A 14,649-nucleotide genomic window follows, 5' to 3' on the forward strand; every position below is an offset into this window, starting at 1 on the left:
AATAGGGGATTCAGAATAGTAGGATTTAGGCACCAAGCCCAGGTGTCAAAGTTTAAAGTCAAAACCTAACAGCAGGGCTGCTGGGAGAACACCCTGCCCAGTGGTATAAAGAGAGAGTTACCTGCCAGCACCGGGACAGGCCAGGCCCCATGTCCCTGTCAGCCTGTTTTCCAGACTTTGGTGCGTCCATTCCTCTTCAGTAAGGTCAGCTCCTGGGGTTCTCTGTCCTCCTGGTGACGAGGAGAGTTCTTGGCAGCAGAAAGGACCATAGGAGCCAGAGGCCACCTGGGAGTTGACCCTGTCTTCCGGGAGCCCCGAACCCCTTCTCCCAGAGCAAGTGAGCCCTTAGAGGACCAGGGTAACCCCTGGTACCAAATCAGAGAAGCCTCTAAACCTGGCCTTCTGAAACCGTCCTCCTGGCTACTGAAGGCCCAGGGGAGCTCAGCATATCCCTGCTCTGGCTGATATCCTGGCACTTAGTAAGTCTTAGCATCAGGGACACCCTCCTTCCCTCCCCCGTTCTGACTTAAACGCCCTCAGTATAGAAGAGCTATGACGGTGATTGTTCTGGAAGGATCAAAAAAGTTTACTGAATTCTTGAATTCATCAGGCACTTTTCCCAGGCCACTGTGTGCTTAGAGAGGGGGATCTACAGAACTGTAAACCCAGCCCCCCCCTCCCCCCCGGGAGGCCTCCCACTAGAAACCTTCTAGGGTCTCCCTCTGCAGTCCCAAGGCAAACCTCTTCTCTCTGTCCCAGACCTCTCTCTGCATCCAGTGGCACCATCACCCACCCAGGCCTGCAAGGCAGACACCTGGGTGGCTCCCTTCCGCCTCCTCCCAAGTGCTCCGCCTCCCCTCACACCTCAAGTGGCATGAATTCCCTCCCATCTCCATCCCCAAGACTCTAGCCTGGGTTTAGGCGTATTTGCCTCTTGCCTATCCAAGGACCCCAGGTTTCCAGCAGGGTTCCAACCCTCCATGGTGTGCCCTGCCTCCCTCCACAGGCAGGCACCTGCTGCAGCCACGGCTGTGCAGGCGTATGAGTGCTCTGCTCCCCTCCAGCCTCTTTAAGTCTTAGCTCCTGGGACACCCTCCCTCCCTCCCCCATTCTGACTTCAGTGTCCTCCTTGGCAGAGGAGCCTGGGCAGAGCCTCATATCTACAACGAATGCCAGTGTCTGTGGTTCTCCATTTCTGGGTCTGAAGTTTTTTCATGTTCTTCCTGGTATCTAGCACAGTGCCCAGTCCATAAATTTTAGCCAAGAAGGAAGACAGATGAGGAATTCCCTGCTACACAGCAGAGTAAAACAGGAAGATAGGAAGAGGGGAAGTGACATTTGAGCTGGGTCTTGGAGGAAGAGGGTTTCAGTTGGATGGAAGCAGCCATCAGGGAGGCCTGAGGTTCTGGAATCTCCTAAATCTCACTCCTGGCTCTGTTGTTACCTTGATTGGAACCTTGACCAGCCCTCTGAGCCTTGGTTTCCCCATCTCTCCAGTGGGAGCTGGTTGTACCCACCTCTCAGGTTGTCGTGTGGATGGAAGGCTGCTGGCTCAGCCTTGGCACCCAGGAGGCAGATACCTGAGATGTCAGTGACTTTACCTACATAAGGCCTGGGTTCAGGGACATGGTAGAGCAGTGGCTAGTTACTGGGTGTGGGCGGCTTGGGGCCAAAGGTAAAGCTGGCCGCAAGGCCAAGAGCCAGATTGCAGGGAGGCTCAGGCATCGTGATCAGTGACCGTCCTGGATGCTCAGACAGCCGCATTGGTGGAGGAGGCTTAACTGCAGGTCTAGGGCTTTGGCTCCCCATGCCCGCGCCCCAGCCCCAGAGATCTTGACTGGGTGGAATACACTGCAGGGGTTAGGAGCGGGGCTCTGCAATCAGGATGCCTGGGTTGGAACCTCTGAACCCCTTAACAGACTGTGTGAAGTTGGGGTAGGGGTATTTAACATTACTGGGTCTCAGTGTCTTGTTTAAAAGGGATAATGACAGTCCTTCCCATCTGGGGGGCAGCAGGATTAGGTGAGATGATGTGTGTGGAGGCCAGCGCCCACCACCCCTAAATCCCAGTTAAAGCCTACCCTCCACGCTAGACAATTTGGATGGGGGCCCCGGCATTCATGCTTTGTAAAGTTTTACTTGGTCATCTTCACCAAATGCTTATTGAGCACAACTGTTCTAAGTGCTGGGAGCACAGTCATAAGCAGAACATGGTCCTCCCAAGAGCTTATTTATAGCTGTGGGGTAGGTGACACTGACCAGGTGACATCAGCTGTGATTACAAACTCGGGTGAGGACAAGGAGGGGGTGGCTCAGGGAGTTAAAAGGACAGAGAGCAGGAGGCTTGCCTAGTCAGGTCAGGGAATGCTTTGTGGAAGGGATTTTCCTTGAGCTGAGTCCTGCAAGACAAGGAGGGCTTGAGAACCTCCAGTCTGGGAGCCTCGACGGGGCAGGTGGGTGCTACACAGATGTAGCTCCCCAGCCTGGTCTCTCTCCTCCTAGACGGCGACACTGTACCCTGGCGTGGTTTTCGGCATCTGCTTCGTGTTGAATTGCTTCATCTGGGGAAAGCATTCGTCAGGAGCGGTAAGTGCCCTCCCCGGCAAGGGAGGGCCAGCTGAGCTCAGGCCCACTCCCACAGGTCACTTCCTGCCATTTCCTTCCCTTTTCTGAGTCCCCAGAGGTCTGTTCCCAGCCCTGGGGGTGAGGACTGGCCGGGGTTTCCCCAGCCCTGTGTGTCCTTCTGCCCTGACCTTCCTGTGGGCCCTTTCAAACAGCTGACCAAAGTTCACTTCTCTAAAGGGAGCTTTCCACGGTCCAGGGGCCAAGTGGGGAATCTCCCTTTGTCTCACCCAAGGGAAAGCTGCCTAGTATGACTTTATTAGTCAGTATCCCCAAGCAGGGCTCTCCTCCCCGCGTGCCCCGAGCTCAGCCACAGCCCCCATGGGAGGTCTATCCTCAGAGTGGGGAGCCTGCCAGCTCCAGTCATCACGCAGGATTGTAGACTCAATTGGGGATGGGAGACGGGGTCAGATTAGCAGGGTGGCGGTCAGGGTGGGACAGGCATTGGCCATCGCAGCCTCAGCAGATAGAGCCACCTCCCCTCCACCTGCCAGTACCTGCTGAAGATCCTTGGGTGAAGTTTCCAGTCCAGGCTGCCCAAGGACTGCGTTCTTCCCAGCAATCCAGGGAGCTGCCCTCAGAAAAGACAGGGACATATTCTTCCTCCCACTTCCTCTTTTTTATACTTGTCTCCCTTCTCTCTCTCCCAACATTTTTCTCCAAATTACCAACTGCTCATTATAAACAGTCATTGTAGATATTTTGGAAAGGAAGGTACAGAAGAGTTAATGTTGGGAGTTTCCATTGTGGCTAGTGGAAACGAACCCATCTAGTATCCATGAGGACGAGGGTTTGATCCTTGGCCTCACTCAGTAGGTTAAGGATCCAGCGTTGCTGTGAGCTGTGATGTAGCTCGCAGACATAGCTCGGATCCTGCGTCGCAGTGGCTGTGGTGTAGGCCAGGGGCTGCAGCTCTCATTTGACCCCTAGCCTGGGACCCTCCGTGTGCTGTGGGTGCGGCCCTAAAAAAAGACCAAAAAGGGGGGGGGGGAGTTATTGTAGATCTTTTGCATGTTTTTACAGACTTTTTACCTAGCTTTAGATATATAATTTTTAAATTATAAAAGCAAACATTTATGTAGTGCTTACTTTGGAATAAGTACTGTTCTAAGCACTCTGCAAATGTTAATTCATTCCATTTGCACAAGTCTTATAAAAAGGTAAAACTGGGATTAAAGAACAAAATGAAAAGTCAGTTCTAATCCCCCTACCCCGTCTGAGAAAGTGCAACTTTTTGTGCCTTTAGGCACATTTATATGTAAGTATTGGGGTGTTTTTATTAAAGTGGAGTCTTGTACACACAGTTTTATATCTTTTTTCACTTAGTGTAGATCGTGGTGTTTTCACTGAACAAAACTGGGAGCACACTATTTGTGCAGTTCTCTTTTTTCCCTTCATTCTGGCCCTTTGTTCCCCCTTCGTGCTCTCAGTCCTTCTTTCCTTGTTCTTTCCCCCCATCCTCCCTGGTGACAAGCTCCTGCAGGATGCCCTGCTCAGCTGGTCCTCCATCTGCCCTCTGCTTTTCCGAGGGGACAGCCCCAGGTCCCTCTGGCCAGTAGCCTGTGGGGAGCGTGTCTGCAGGACTTTCTCCACCAGTCTGGTCCTGCTGTGTCCCTCCTGCCCTGGGGCCCAGGAGGTCCCCCTCCCCCTCCCCACTTGGGCTTCAGGGCTGGAGGAGCCTCATGGTGCTGTGCCCACAGGTGCCCTTCCCCACCATGGTGGCCCTGCTGTGCATGTGGTTCGGGATCTCCCTGCCCCTCGTCTACCTGGGCTACTACTTCGGCTTCCGGAAGCAGCCATATGACAACCCCGTGCGTACCAACCAGATTCCCCGGCAGATCCCCGAGCAGCGGTGGTACATGAACCGATTTGTGGGGTGAGTCTCCAGCAGGGGCCAGGCAGGGGGCTTCAGGAGTAGGCAAGGCCAACACTCCCCTGAGCCATCTCCTCAGAAAGACGTGGATGAGGGTACCTTCCCCCCACGGGTGCTGGGACAGGTGCTCCTGCAGCCCCGTTGGGCTCTAGTCAACTTCGGGAAAGCTTAGCTTCACTCCAAGACAAAGAGGACCAAGTTGTAGCCAGACTTGGTGTTGGCCAGGGAAGGGGGCAGGGTGGGAAGGTGCAGTGAGACAGGTTAAGACTACCTTGGACCTTGCAGTTTCCGTCATGGCTCAATGGTAATGAACTCGACTAATATCTGCAAGGATGCAGGGTCAATTCCTGACCCTGCTTGGTGGGTTAAGTATCCAGCGTTGCCGTGAGCTGTGGTGTAAGTCACAGGTGTGGCTGGGATCTGGCAAGACCACCTTGGACCTTGAGCAAGTCACCCCACCTCTCTGTACCTCAGTTTCCCCACCTGTAAAATGGGGGAAATGATATCTACCTCTGAGGCAATAGTGGTACAAAGGCATGCTGCAAGAATTAGAACCACAGTGCTCTCATTTGTGCTGGCTCAAGCAGGAGCCCGAAGCATCCCGTGGCCCAGGTCTCCCAGCAGTGTTAACCCTCCCGTTCTCTGCAGCATTCTCATGGCAGGGATCCTGCCCTTCGGCGCCATGTTCATCGAGCTTTTCTTCATCTTCAGTGTAAGTATTGCTACCTGCTCCCCAGTCCTCACTGTCCCCTACACTGTCTGGTCCCTAATCCCCCGCTTAGGTGCTCTGCCTCTTCTGCCTATGAAATCTCAGACAGGCCTTTTAACCTCTCAGAGCCCTCATTCTTCGCCCTAAATTAGGGTAGCAATCCTGCCTCTCAGGACAGCTTGGAAGGTTAAGTGCGATGTGCTGTGTGTACAGGTTCTGGTGTGGGAAGGGCTCAGTGAGTAGCTGCTCTAGTAATATTGTAATCGGTCACCACCATTATTAATATATCATTTTTGCATCTGCCTTGATTTCCGGGTCCCTCCACGTCTTTATCCATTTTGCCAAACTTCTAGCAAAGTGCGGGGAATGATGCCCAATTCTCAGGATCATTGTGAGGCTGGAACGTGATAGAATGTCTATAAAAGGCACAGCGCTGGGCATTCAGGAAAAATGCTTGTTACTTTGTAGCTGCTGCTGTAATGATTACCCCTCTCCCAGAGGTGCCAAGATGAAAGTTGGCAGAAGGGTTCTTCGGAGCCATCTAAAGCTACCCAGCAGAGAGAGGGCCTTCCACTAAGTCAGTGCTGGACAAGCATTTGCTCCTTTAGAGTGGTCCAGCCCCTCCCTGCTGCCCCCCTCTCACCCACCTAGCCCTGCCTAGGTAAAGGATCAGAGGACAGGTTGGCTGCTTGCCCAGGGAGGCCACTTCTATTCTGGGCCAATCCCTGGCCTCTCTGAGCCTTGACTTCCTTCACTGTAAAATGCCACTCTTTCATAGGCTGACATGTGGAGATGCACATAAAGCATGTAGCACTGTGCCTGGCACATGGTGAGCTGTCCCAGCTAGAGCTGGCTGCTATGTCATTTCGATTGGGATGGGATTCGTTATTTTCCGCAGGCCGCTGGGGTTCAGGCTGGGGCCTGCCTGTCTCAGGATCAGACACGCCCCAGGGCCAACCTAGCAACAGCGTGGCTCATCCTCTGCTCCAGGGAGCGGTCCGTCAGAGCCACAAGCCAGGCCCACAGGACCCAGTGGGGTCATGGTGGTGTCTCCTGCCCTGGTGACGGATGGCATGCCAGTCCTGATTAAGGGATGGCATCCCAAGCACAGGCAGGGAGAGCCAGGGAGGGGGGGGCAGCTGGGTGGAGGCGGGCTAGCTGAAGGCCAGCTGTGGCATATCTGCAGGCCATCTGGGAGAATCAATTCTATTACCTCTTCGGCTTCCTGTTCCTCGTCTTCATTATCCTGGTGGTGTCCTGTTCGCAAATCAGCATCGTCATGGTGTACTTCCAGCTGTGTGCAGAGGTGAGGGGAACGGGGCCAGCGGTTGGGGGTTGGGGAGCTGGGTCCAGCATTGAATGGGTCCCTGAGGCTGCCTGGGTTTCCCATGTGGTCCCGCCCCTCCTGGCTCGGAAGTCTTGTGCAAGTACATCACTTCCTTTCTCCGAGCCTCCATTTGTTCGGCTGTAGACGAGAGTTCGTGATCCCTACCTGTCACCATTGTCATGTGGGGAAGTCACCGCAACTTGGTGACAGTAGATTTGTCAGTACTGAGTCTGCTCCAGTAGTGGCCTTCTGTAGCTTAGCAGAGTGGGTGACCTGGCCTCCAGCAGGGGACTAGCTCTTGACAGAGCAGGCAGAACAAGGGCTCTGGGACAGAGAGCCTGAGCTGAAACCCTGGCTCCTCCATTAGGAGCCCTGGCCCTGGGGCCATCGCTTAACCTCCCTCTGCCTTTCATTCCTGCTCCCGGGACAGGGCAGCAGCAGGACCTAACTCAGAGGGCTGCTCAAGGACCCAGTGAGCCAATTCCCATAGAGCACTCAGAACAGTACCCAGCACGTGGTGAGCATTTGCTCAAGGAATGTTAGTTGTTGTTAATACTGTTCTTTTGCTTGTGGTTGATTTTTTTAATAGAGATATAATTTATAAACAGTGAAGTTCACCCTTTTAAGTCTATAGTTTTGTAAGTTTTCAGAAGCGCATACAGTTGTGCAGTCACCATCACAGTCAAGGTATAAAACCTTCTCATCGCCCCAGACATGACAGTGCTTACCCAGCCAGGGTCTTTAGCTGTTGTGAAACTTGGGGAAGAGGTTCTGCCTGGAGACAGTGATGACCCTTCTCTGTTTCCTCCTCAGGATTACCGCTGGTGGTGGAGGAATTTCCTAGTGTCTGGGGGATCCGCGTTCTATGTGCTGGTCTATGCCATCTTTTATTTTGTAAACAAGGTACTACCCTGTATGAAGGAGCCCCCTAACCCTTTCAGGGCAGGACTGGGGAGAGAGGGGTGCTGGGGGGAACCCCAAGTGTCTTAATCTTTTTTTACCAATAACGGGCCATTCTAGCACTGTTCCTGCTCTTAAAACATGCATGTTTTCTGGAAAAAGAGTATGTTTGGTGGCAGAAGCCTTTGGGATAAATGACAATGAGAGTATTGCAGGCAAAACCTGTGAGACACAGCCACAGCGGAACTCAAAGGAAGTACATCACCTTACAGGGTTTTTAAGAGGAAGTAAGAGAGACTAAGACGGTGTTCACTTCAAGAAGCAAGGGAGAAAAGGGACAGTCACGTGCGAGAACAGAATGAGTGAGAAGAGTTAATAAAGATAGAAGCAGGAAGTGCTGCAATAGCCTTTAGCGCTCAGATGTAGGAGCTCAGCTGTATTCACAGAGCTCACTGCCCCAAAGAGTGGCCTGAGTAAGAATGCAGACAGTTCCCCCGAGCAGGTTTGTAGGTGTGTGCATCATACATAAACCAGACAGGCCATTGAGAGGAGTCTGAGGTCTCCAAAGCCCCAGAGCAACCAGTCCTATGCTTATAAACCAGGGTGTATTTCCACACTAGAGTCATAGGTCAGAAGGTAGAAGCTCTGAATTCCCTCTCCCAAAAACGTGAGGTTTGAAAAGACTATCCGGATCATTGAGTGAGATGCTCCAGTCCTGCCTCCAGTTTGCTGACTCTGCCCTCTTCTCCAGCCATCCCAGCAAGTGATCCTACTAGCTGAGGGCTCAGCCAACTGTAGCCCATGGGCCAGTAGGCCTGTTTCTCTAAACAAAGTTTTACAGGCACAAGGCCATGCTTGTTCATTTACATGTGGTCACGGCTGCTTTTACATTACAATGACAGAGTGGAGTAGTTTTGACAGAGGCCACCTGGCCTAAACTGTTTATAATCTGGCCCTTTCAGAAAAAGCTTGCTGAGCACATCCTGCTGCTCCCATTCTCTTTGAATTGGTCCTGTCATTATCAAGGTTTTTCCTTACTTCTCACTGAAATCTTTGTTTGTTTGTTTTGCCTTTTTAGGGCCACACCCGCAGCATACGGAGGTTCCCAGGCTAGGGGTCAAATCAGACCTGGAGCAGCCAGCCTACGCCACAGCCACAGCAGCACTGGATCTGAGCCATGTCTGCAACCTACACCACAGCTCATGGCAATGCCGGATCCTTAAACCACTGAGCGAGGCCAAAGATCGAACCCGAGTCCTCATGGATGCTAGTCAGGTTTGTTAACCGCTGAGCCACGACGGGAATGCCTCACTGAAATCTTCATCCCTGTAACTTCTGTCTTCAGACCATAGTCTTATTCCTGGAATCCTGCAGAACAAATCTATTTCCCTTCTCTACAGCCCATATTAATCAGAACTGTTTTGAATGGAAACTGACCAAAACCCAGTTCCGGCTGGCTTAAGCAAAAAAGAGAATGTTATGGCTGATGTAAGTTTAAGAAGTTGCTTGGTTAGATCCAGCAGCTTCACGCTCCAGGCTTGGTTAGATCCAGCAGCTAAGACGGTATCAAAGCTCTGTTTTTATACCTCAGCTTTGTGTGTGTTTTACTGGCTTCAGTGTGCAAGCAGGATCTTTCCAAAAGTAGAAAGATGGCCAGTGGCAACCCTAGTGTGTCTCCTTAGCTTTGCAGCCCTAGAGCTAAAAGAATGTCTTTCCTCTGCCTTCATGTTATCAATCTCAGGGAAGACAGATGCTCATTGGCCCCGAATACATGTATCCCTCACTCTTCCTCACGTCCAGGAGAATGGCGTACTCTGATTGACTGTTTCAGGTTTGGTGTTAGGCCTGACAGCCCCAGTAGGGAGTGGGTACTCGAGACACTGGGAAGAAGGAAAACAGGAGACAGTGCTGGGTTAACAAAACCCAGCTACCATAGCTGTCTACCCAAAGGTCACATCTCAGCCCCCTGCCCTTCCTGCTCCTGCCCCAGTTTTCTCTGTTCTTCAGACTTCCTCCAGCCCCAGAGCCCTGTCTGTAAAAATGATAGTCTTGGCCTATCTAAACTCCAAGGAACTTTCCAGTGCTGCCTTTTGCCTCATCCCTTTCCCGGGTTTCCCACTGGGTTTACCACTCACTGCCCTGTCCCCCACCCTCCCCACATCACCCTCACCCCATCTTCAGCCACAAGAAGCCTCATTAAAGGAGAGGGGTGGTTGAACCAGAAAACATGGCCTTGGACCCCAGTTTGAAAATACTCGACTTTAGGGAGACAGTTTCAAACTGTGGCCCTTGTTTTCTTCTGGGCTCCTGGTGTTTTATGACCATGTATCTGTCCCTGAGCCCTGGAATAAGCCCAACTCATTCCTTGGTGGGCTGGGCAGGTCTTGATAACCAGGGTTTGAGATGAGCTCCACTTGGACCAGGAAACACTGCCACACTGCAGATTCCCTAGCATCCCTGCCCAGGCCTCAGAACCCTGCACAGGAGCCCAAGTGCTCCAAGGCCAAAATCCCTATGAGATATTAACACAGGTCACAGAGCGCCCTCAGGAGGCTCGTGGTGTCTCTCTGGTCCTGAAGCCGGGAGCCCTAGACACCTCTCTTCCCCCTACTTCTTGCATTCCAGCCATCCAGGAGTGTCACTGTAGTGTTTTGGGGACTGTGGAGGGTGAAGAAGTGACAGCTGGTGCCATTCCTGCCTACATCTTTCTGGCACTGGCCCCTGAGGTCAGCCCTGTCTCCGAGTGAACTCCCAGCCGCACCCCCTCCCCGGAAGACTCCCACTCCCTCTTACCCCCACAAGAAATAGCCTGGGTCACTGGTGTTGGGCCTCGGGCTCCTAGCTCTCTAGCCCTGGGTTCAGATCCCAGCTCCTTCTACTTCCTAGGTGTGTAACTGTTCCCCATCTGTACAATGGACTGATAACCCACACGGTGGTCGTGAGCATCCAGGGCAGTTTACCGTGGTTGTGAGCCCTGTCCAGCCCTCGCTGCCCACCTGGGGCAAGCCCCTTCCCCTTGCCAGTCTTCAGCTTCACCACAAGATCAGTGAGAAGGTGGGGGGCACTCAGTTGGCCACAGCAAGTGGGCACTAAGCATCTCCCCCCTTCTCTCCCCGGCCGTGCCTAGCTGGACATCGTGGAGTTCATTCCCTCTCTTCTCTACTTTGGCTACACGGCCCTCATGGTCCTGTCCTTCTGGCTCCTCACGGGCACCATCGGCTTTTATGCAGCCTACATGTTTGTCCGCAAGATCTACGCTGCTGTGAAGATAGACTGATGGGGGTGGACCATAGCCCAGCCCACTCCATCCACGGACAGGAAGCCACCCTGCGTGGGGAACTGCAGGCACGTAAAATAAAATAACTCCTGCTCGTTTGGAATGTAACTCCTGGCACAGTGTTCCTGGATCCTGGGGCTACGTGGGGGGCGGGAGGGCCTGTAGATAAATCTTGCATTTTTCTTCATCATCTTAAAATGGTTCTGTGGGGGATGAGTTTTTTTGTGGGTTGTTTTTCTTCAGTGCTAAGAAAGTTCCCTCGAACAGGAGCTCTCAGACCTGTTTATTCAGGTTTATTTTTGGTTTGGGGTTTTTCCCTTAGTTTTTTTTAAACAAATGGATCCAGGATGGATAAATCCACCAAGACACTGGGTTCTGGTCACTGTCTCCACCTCAGTTCCTCAGGGCTGTTGGCCACCCCCGACTAACTGGAAGAGGAAATGCCAGGGCTTCAGTGAGGTTTTGGAGCCTCTCACTGCCCATCCTCGCCATTGATGCCGCAACAAAGCACAGCTCTAGCCCGGACATGCATCCTCAGTGGCAGTCAGCCTCTTCCAGCCCCTTCCCCTCCCTCTTCTCTCTCCCCCAGCCTCCTCCCAGGGCTGCTGGAGGCGGGGCTTCCCACCAGGCCTCTGGTCATCTTGTCACTGGAGCAAGCCCAAGTCTTGATTCCTCCAAGGAAACCCCTCCGAAGTACTGAGTGCCACAAGCCCCAGGACAGCAGGAATCACCCCTGCTCAGAGAAGCAAGAGTTTGCTGGACCAGAGGAGAGACTTGCAATGAACTGTCTTCGTGCCAAGAAACCCTGGATCTGGGGCCTAGTACTTCCAGAGCCAAGCCAAGCATCCAGGTGTCTGTATCTGGGATGAAGGTTTTCAGCCCTCAAGATTGCTCCTCAGTCCCTTCCTTTCAGGGGTTGCTGCTCTTTGTAAAATGTGCTGGTGGTGGGCCCTCTCCTCCCCAACTTCTAGGGCAGGACAAGGCTGGGGGACCTCAGATCCCCTTGTTTGGGTGGCTGGAAAGAGGTCTTCTCTCCCAGATATCCCCCAGCCTCAGTGCCCATACATAGCTCTTTCAGCCAGACCCCTCCCCTCCACCTCCAGAATCCTTGCCTTCTCCTTGTGAGAGAGAAGATAGAAGGTAAATTCTGTTGTTCCTCCCCCAAGTCCCAGGATTAGGCAAGGATCCTAAGTTAGAAAGAGGAGCCGATATACAGGCCTGGCATTCCGTCAGCTCCCACTCTTCCTAACCCCTGCCCTCCCCATGTGTGTCACAGATACTTGCTCTTAAGTTGCAAGAGACCAAACCCACCCTGGAGTTAGGGTCTAAATAACAGCCACTCACCCTTGCTCCAGCCCCTTTAGGACCCCCATCACAAGACAAAACTCAGGATGCTGGCTAAGCTAGGAATATACCCCATCCCCTCACCTCCCCCCATATTCTCCCAGCAGCCCCCACCAGCTCTACCAATCAAACCAGTGATCTTCTCAACCTTGCCTCACAGTGACTCCGCAGCGCCAAGCGGCGACCATCAAGAGTCAGATTGGAGGAAAGGGAACCCAAGCAGTAGAGTATGATAATGGAGTCTTATTCATTCAAATCTTGGATTTTTTTTTCCCTAAGAAGATTCTCTTTTGCGAGGGAATGGGGAAACAGACTCCTCATCAAGGGTTCAAACATCAACTTTTCTGACTTTTTTAATCATCATCATCATTATTTTTAATTAAAAAATGCCTGTATGCCTTTTTTTGGTCCAATTGTAAATAAATATACCATTGTCCTGTTGTCATGTCTCTTGAATCTCTTGCAGGGATCGGGGGTCTGACATGAGACAAATTCCCCAAATGGGTTGAGCCGAATGGATTCCCTCAAAGCTCGGTCTCATGTCAGGCTTTCTAGAGCCCAGTCCATTGCTGTTCCCCTTCCTGGGAGAGTCCGTAGCCTCTCCATACTGAATCACTAAACATGGTCTTCCTGGTCCCACAAGTAGGAAATGGCAATCAAGCGTGAGCTTTGGTAGCAATGAGATCTGGTTTTAAAAAGATTCCCAGGTCCAATATTCTGCTCACTCACTTCACTTCTCTGTCATGTAAAGATTCCTTCAATTGCAGGTAGTAGAAACATAGGTCAAACTGCCTTAAGCCCCAAGGAGTATTGATGAACTCGTAAGTCATCAAGGAAAGGAGTGGTTTGGCTTCGGGTCCAGATTGATCCAGGGACACAAAGGATAGCCCTAAGATTCTCCCTTTCTCCACTGTGCTTTTCTCTGTGCCATTTTATCCCATGGTCAACAGTCTCTTCTGGAGGAGGCAAGGAGAGCATGGCATAGATCATTCTAGGCTTACATTAGCCAATTTAGAAAGCCCAGAAGAAAAAGATAATCTCCCTATGTGAATATATTCAATATAGATAAATCCCAGGAAAGGTCTGATGTACTTTTTGTACATCTTGGACCAATCACTCTATCTAAGAAGATAGAGTACTCTTATGGGCTGCATACTCCAAGAGTATTGGAATTTCAGCCCCACCAGAGTCACTTGGAATGGGTGATGACAGGACAATGCGAGAGATGCAAAGCAAAAAGCAACAGTTGCCTGTTATATCCACTCCAATGCCAACCCTCAGTAAGAAGGGTGCTGGTTGTCATTCACGGGATTCTTCCTGTATTCCAGACCCTAAAACACTTCCTAGGTATTAGCCCTTCAATCTCGAGTATGATCCTCTGAGGCATGTTCTGTTATTAGCCCCCTTTTACAGAGAAGCTATCAAGTACCAGTAGTTGAGCTAGCCTGCTGAGGGGTACCATGGCAGCTGACTGCTTCAGTAGTACTCGACTGAAGCACCATGTTTTTGCTGCCACTATAAAAATAATTTTTAATTTCTAATTTTTCATTGCTGGAAATAAAAATCCAATTGAGTTTTATGTACTGATCTTACATCCTAAAATCTTGTGAAATCATTTATTAGTTCTAGTAGCCATTTTTGTTTTGTTGTTTGTTTTTTTTCTTTTTTGGCTGCACCCGTGGCGCATGGAAGTTCCTGGGCCAGGGATTGAATCAAAGTCACAGCTGCAGCAATGCTAGATCTTTAACCCTCCTGTTTAGTTTTTTGTATATCCCAGTGGAATTCTACATGGATGATCGTGATGTCTGTGTTAAATTTTTTTTTACTTCTTCCTTTCCAATCTGGATGCCTTCTATTTCTTTTTCTTGCTTTATTGCACTGACTACAACCTCTTAATACAGTGCTGAATGGTGAGAGTAGATGGCACTCTTTAATTTGCTCTATTCTAGTTTCTTAAGATGAAAGCTGATGTCATTTATTTATTTTTTCTTCTAACATAGGTGTTCTAAATTTCTTCCTAAATACTGCTTTAGCAAGATCACAAAATACTAATACATTGTGTTTTCGTTGTCATTCAGTTCAAGATACTTTCTGATTTCCATTTGGTTACATGTTTGACTCACATGTTATTTAGTTTCCAAATACTGGGATCTTTTTTTTCAAGGAATTTCTATTTGTGTTTTTAAGGAATTTCTGTTTCTGATTTCTAATTTAATTCTATTGTGGGCAGACACCATAATGGGCACAGACTATGTGACATGAATCTTTCTAAATTTATTAAGGCTTGTTTTATGGCCCAAAATACAGTCTATCTTGGTAAGCAGTGCATGTACACTTGAAAAAAATGGGTATTCGGCTTTTCTTGGGTAGAGTGTTATAGAAATGTCAATTAAGTGAAATTGGTTCATAGAGTTATTCAAGTCTATGATATGCTTAATAATTTTCTGCCTGCTTTGTTTTATCAATAATTGAGAGAGGGGTGTCACAGTCCCTAACTATAATGGCAGATGTGTATATTTATCCTTGTGGTTCTGTTTTTGCTATATGTATTTTGAAACTCTGTTAGTTTCATATTGACCTTTGGATGAATTTATCCC

The 14,649-nt window shown here is 50.5% G+C and overlaps 1 protein-coding gene across 4 annotated transcripts in view; it reads left to right on the forward strand.

The window, feature by feature from the left end:
- The window catches only part of TM9SF4 (transmembrane 9 superfamily member 4), a 57,075-nt gene extending 44,582 nt beyond the window's left edge, over positions 1–12,493 (forward strand). For all 4 annotated transcript variants that reach the window (XM_085003529.1, XM_085003530.1, XM_005672825.4 and 1 more), the window contains exons 13-18: positions 2,503–2,586; positions 4,323–4,498; positions 5,144–5,207; positions 6,391–6,510; positions 7,345–7,434; positions 10,559–12,493. In XM_085003529.1, the coding sequence (XP_084859655.1) occupies positions 2,503–2,586; positions 4,323–4,498; positions 5,144–5,207; positions 6,391–6,510; positions 7,345–7,434; positions 10,559–10,708 (684 nt within the window). In that variant the 3' untranslated portion in view covers positions 10,709–12,493. The remainder of the gene's footprint in view (positions 1–2,502; positions 2,587–4,322; positions 4,499–5,143; positions 5,208–6,390; positions 6,511–7,344; positions 7,435–10,558) is intronic.
- The last annotated feature ends 2,156 nt before the right edge of the window (positions 12,494–14,649 follow it).

Source organism: Sus scrofa, chromosome 17, assembly GCF_054392235.1.
Source record: "Sus scrofa isolate SSC_HxYL_T2T_F1_AM1 chromosome 17, Sscrofa_HxYL_maternal_Yorkshire_Landrace_v2.0, whole genome shotgun sequence".
NCBI lineage: Eukaryota > Metazoa > Chordata > Mammalia > Artiodactyla > Suidae > Sus > Sus scrofa.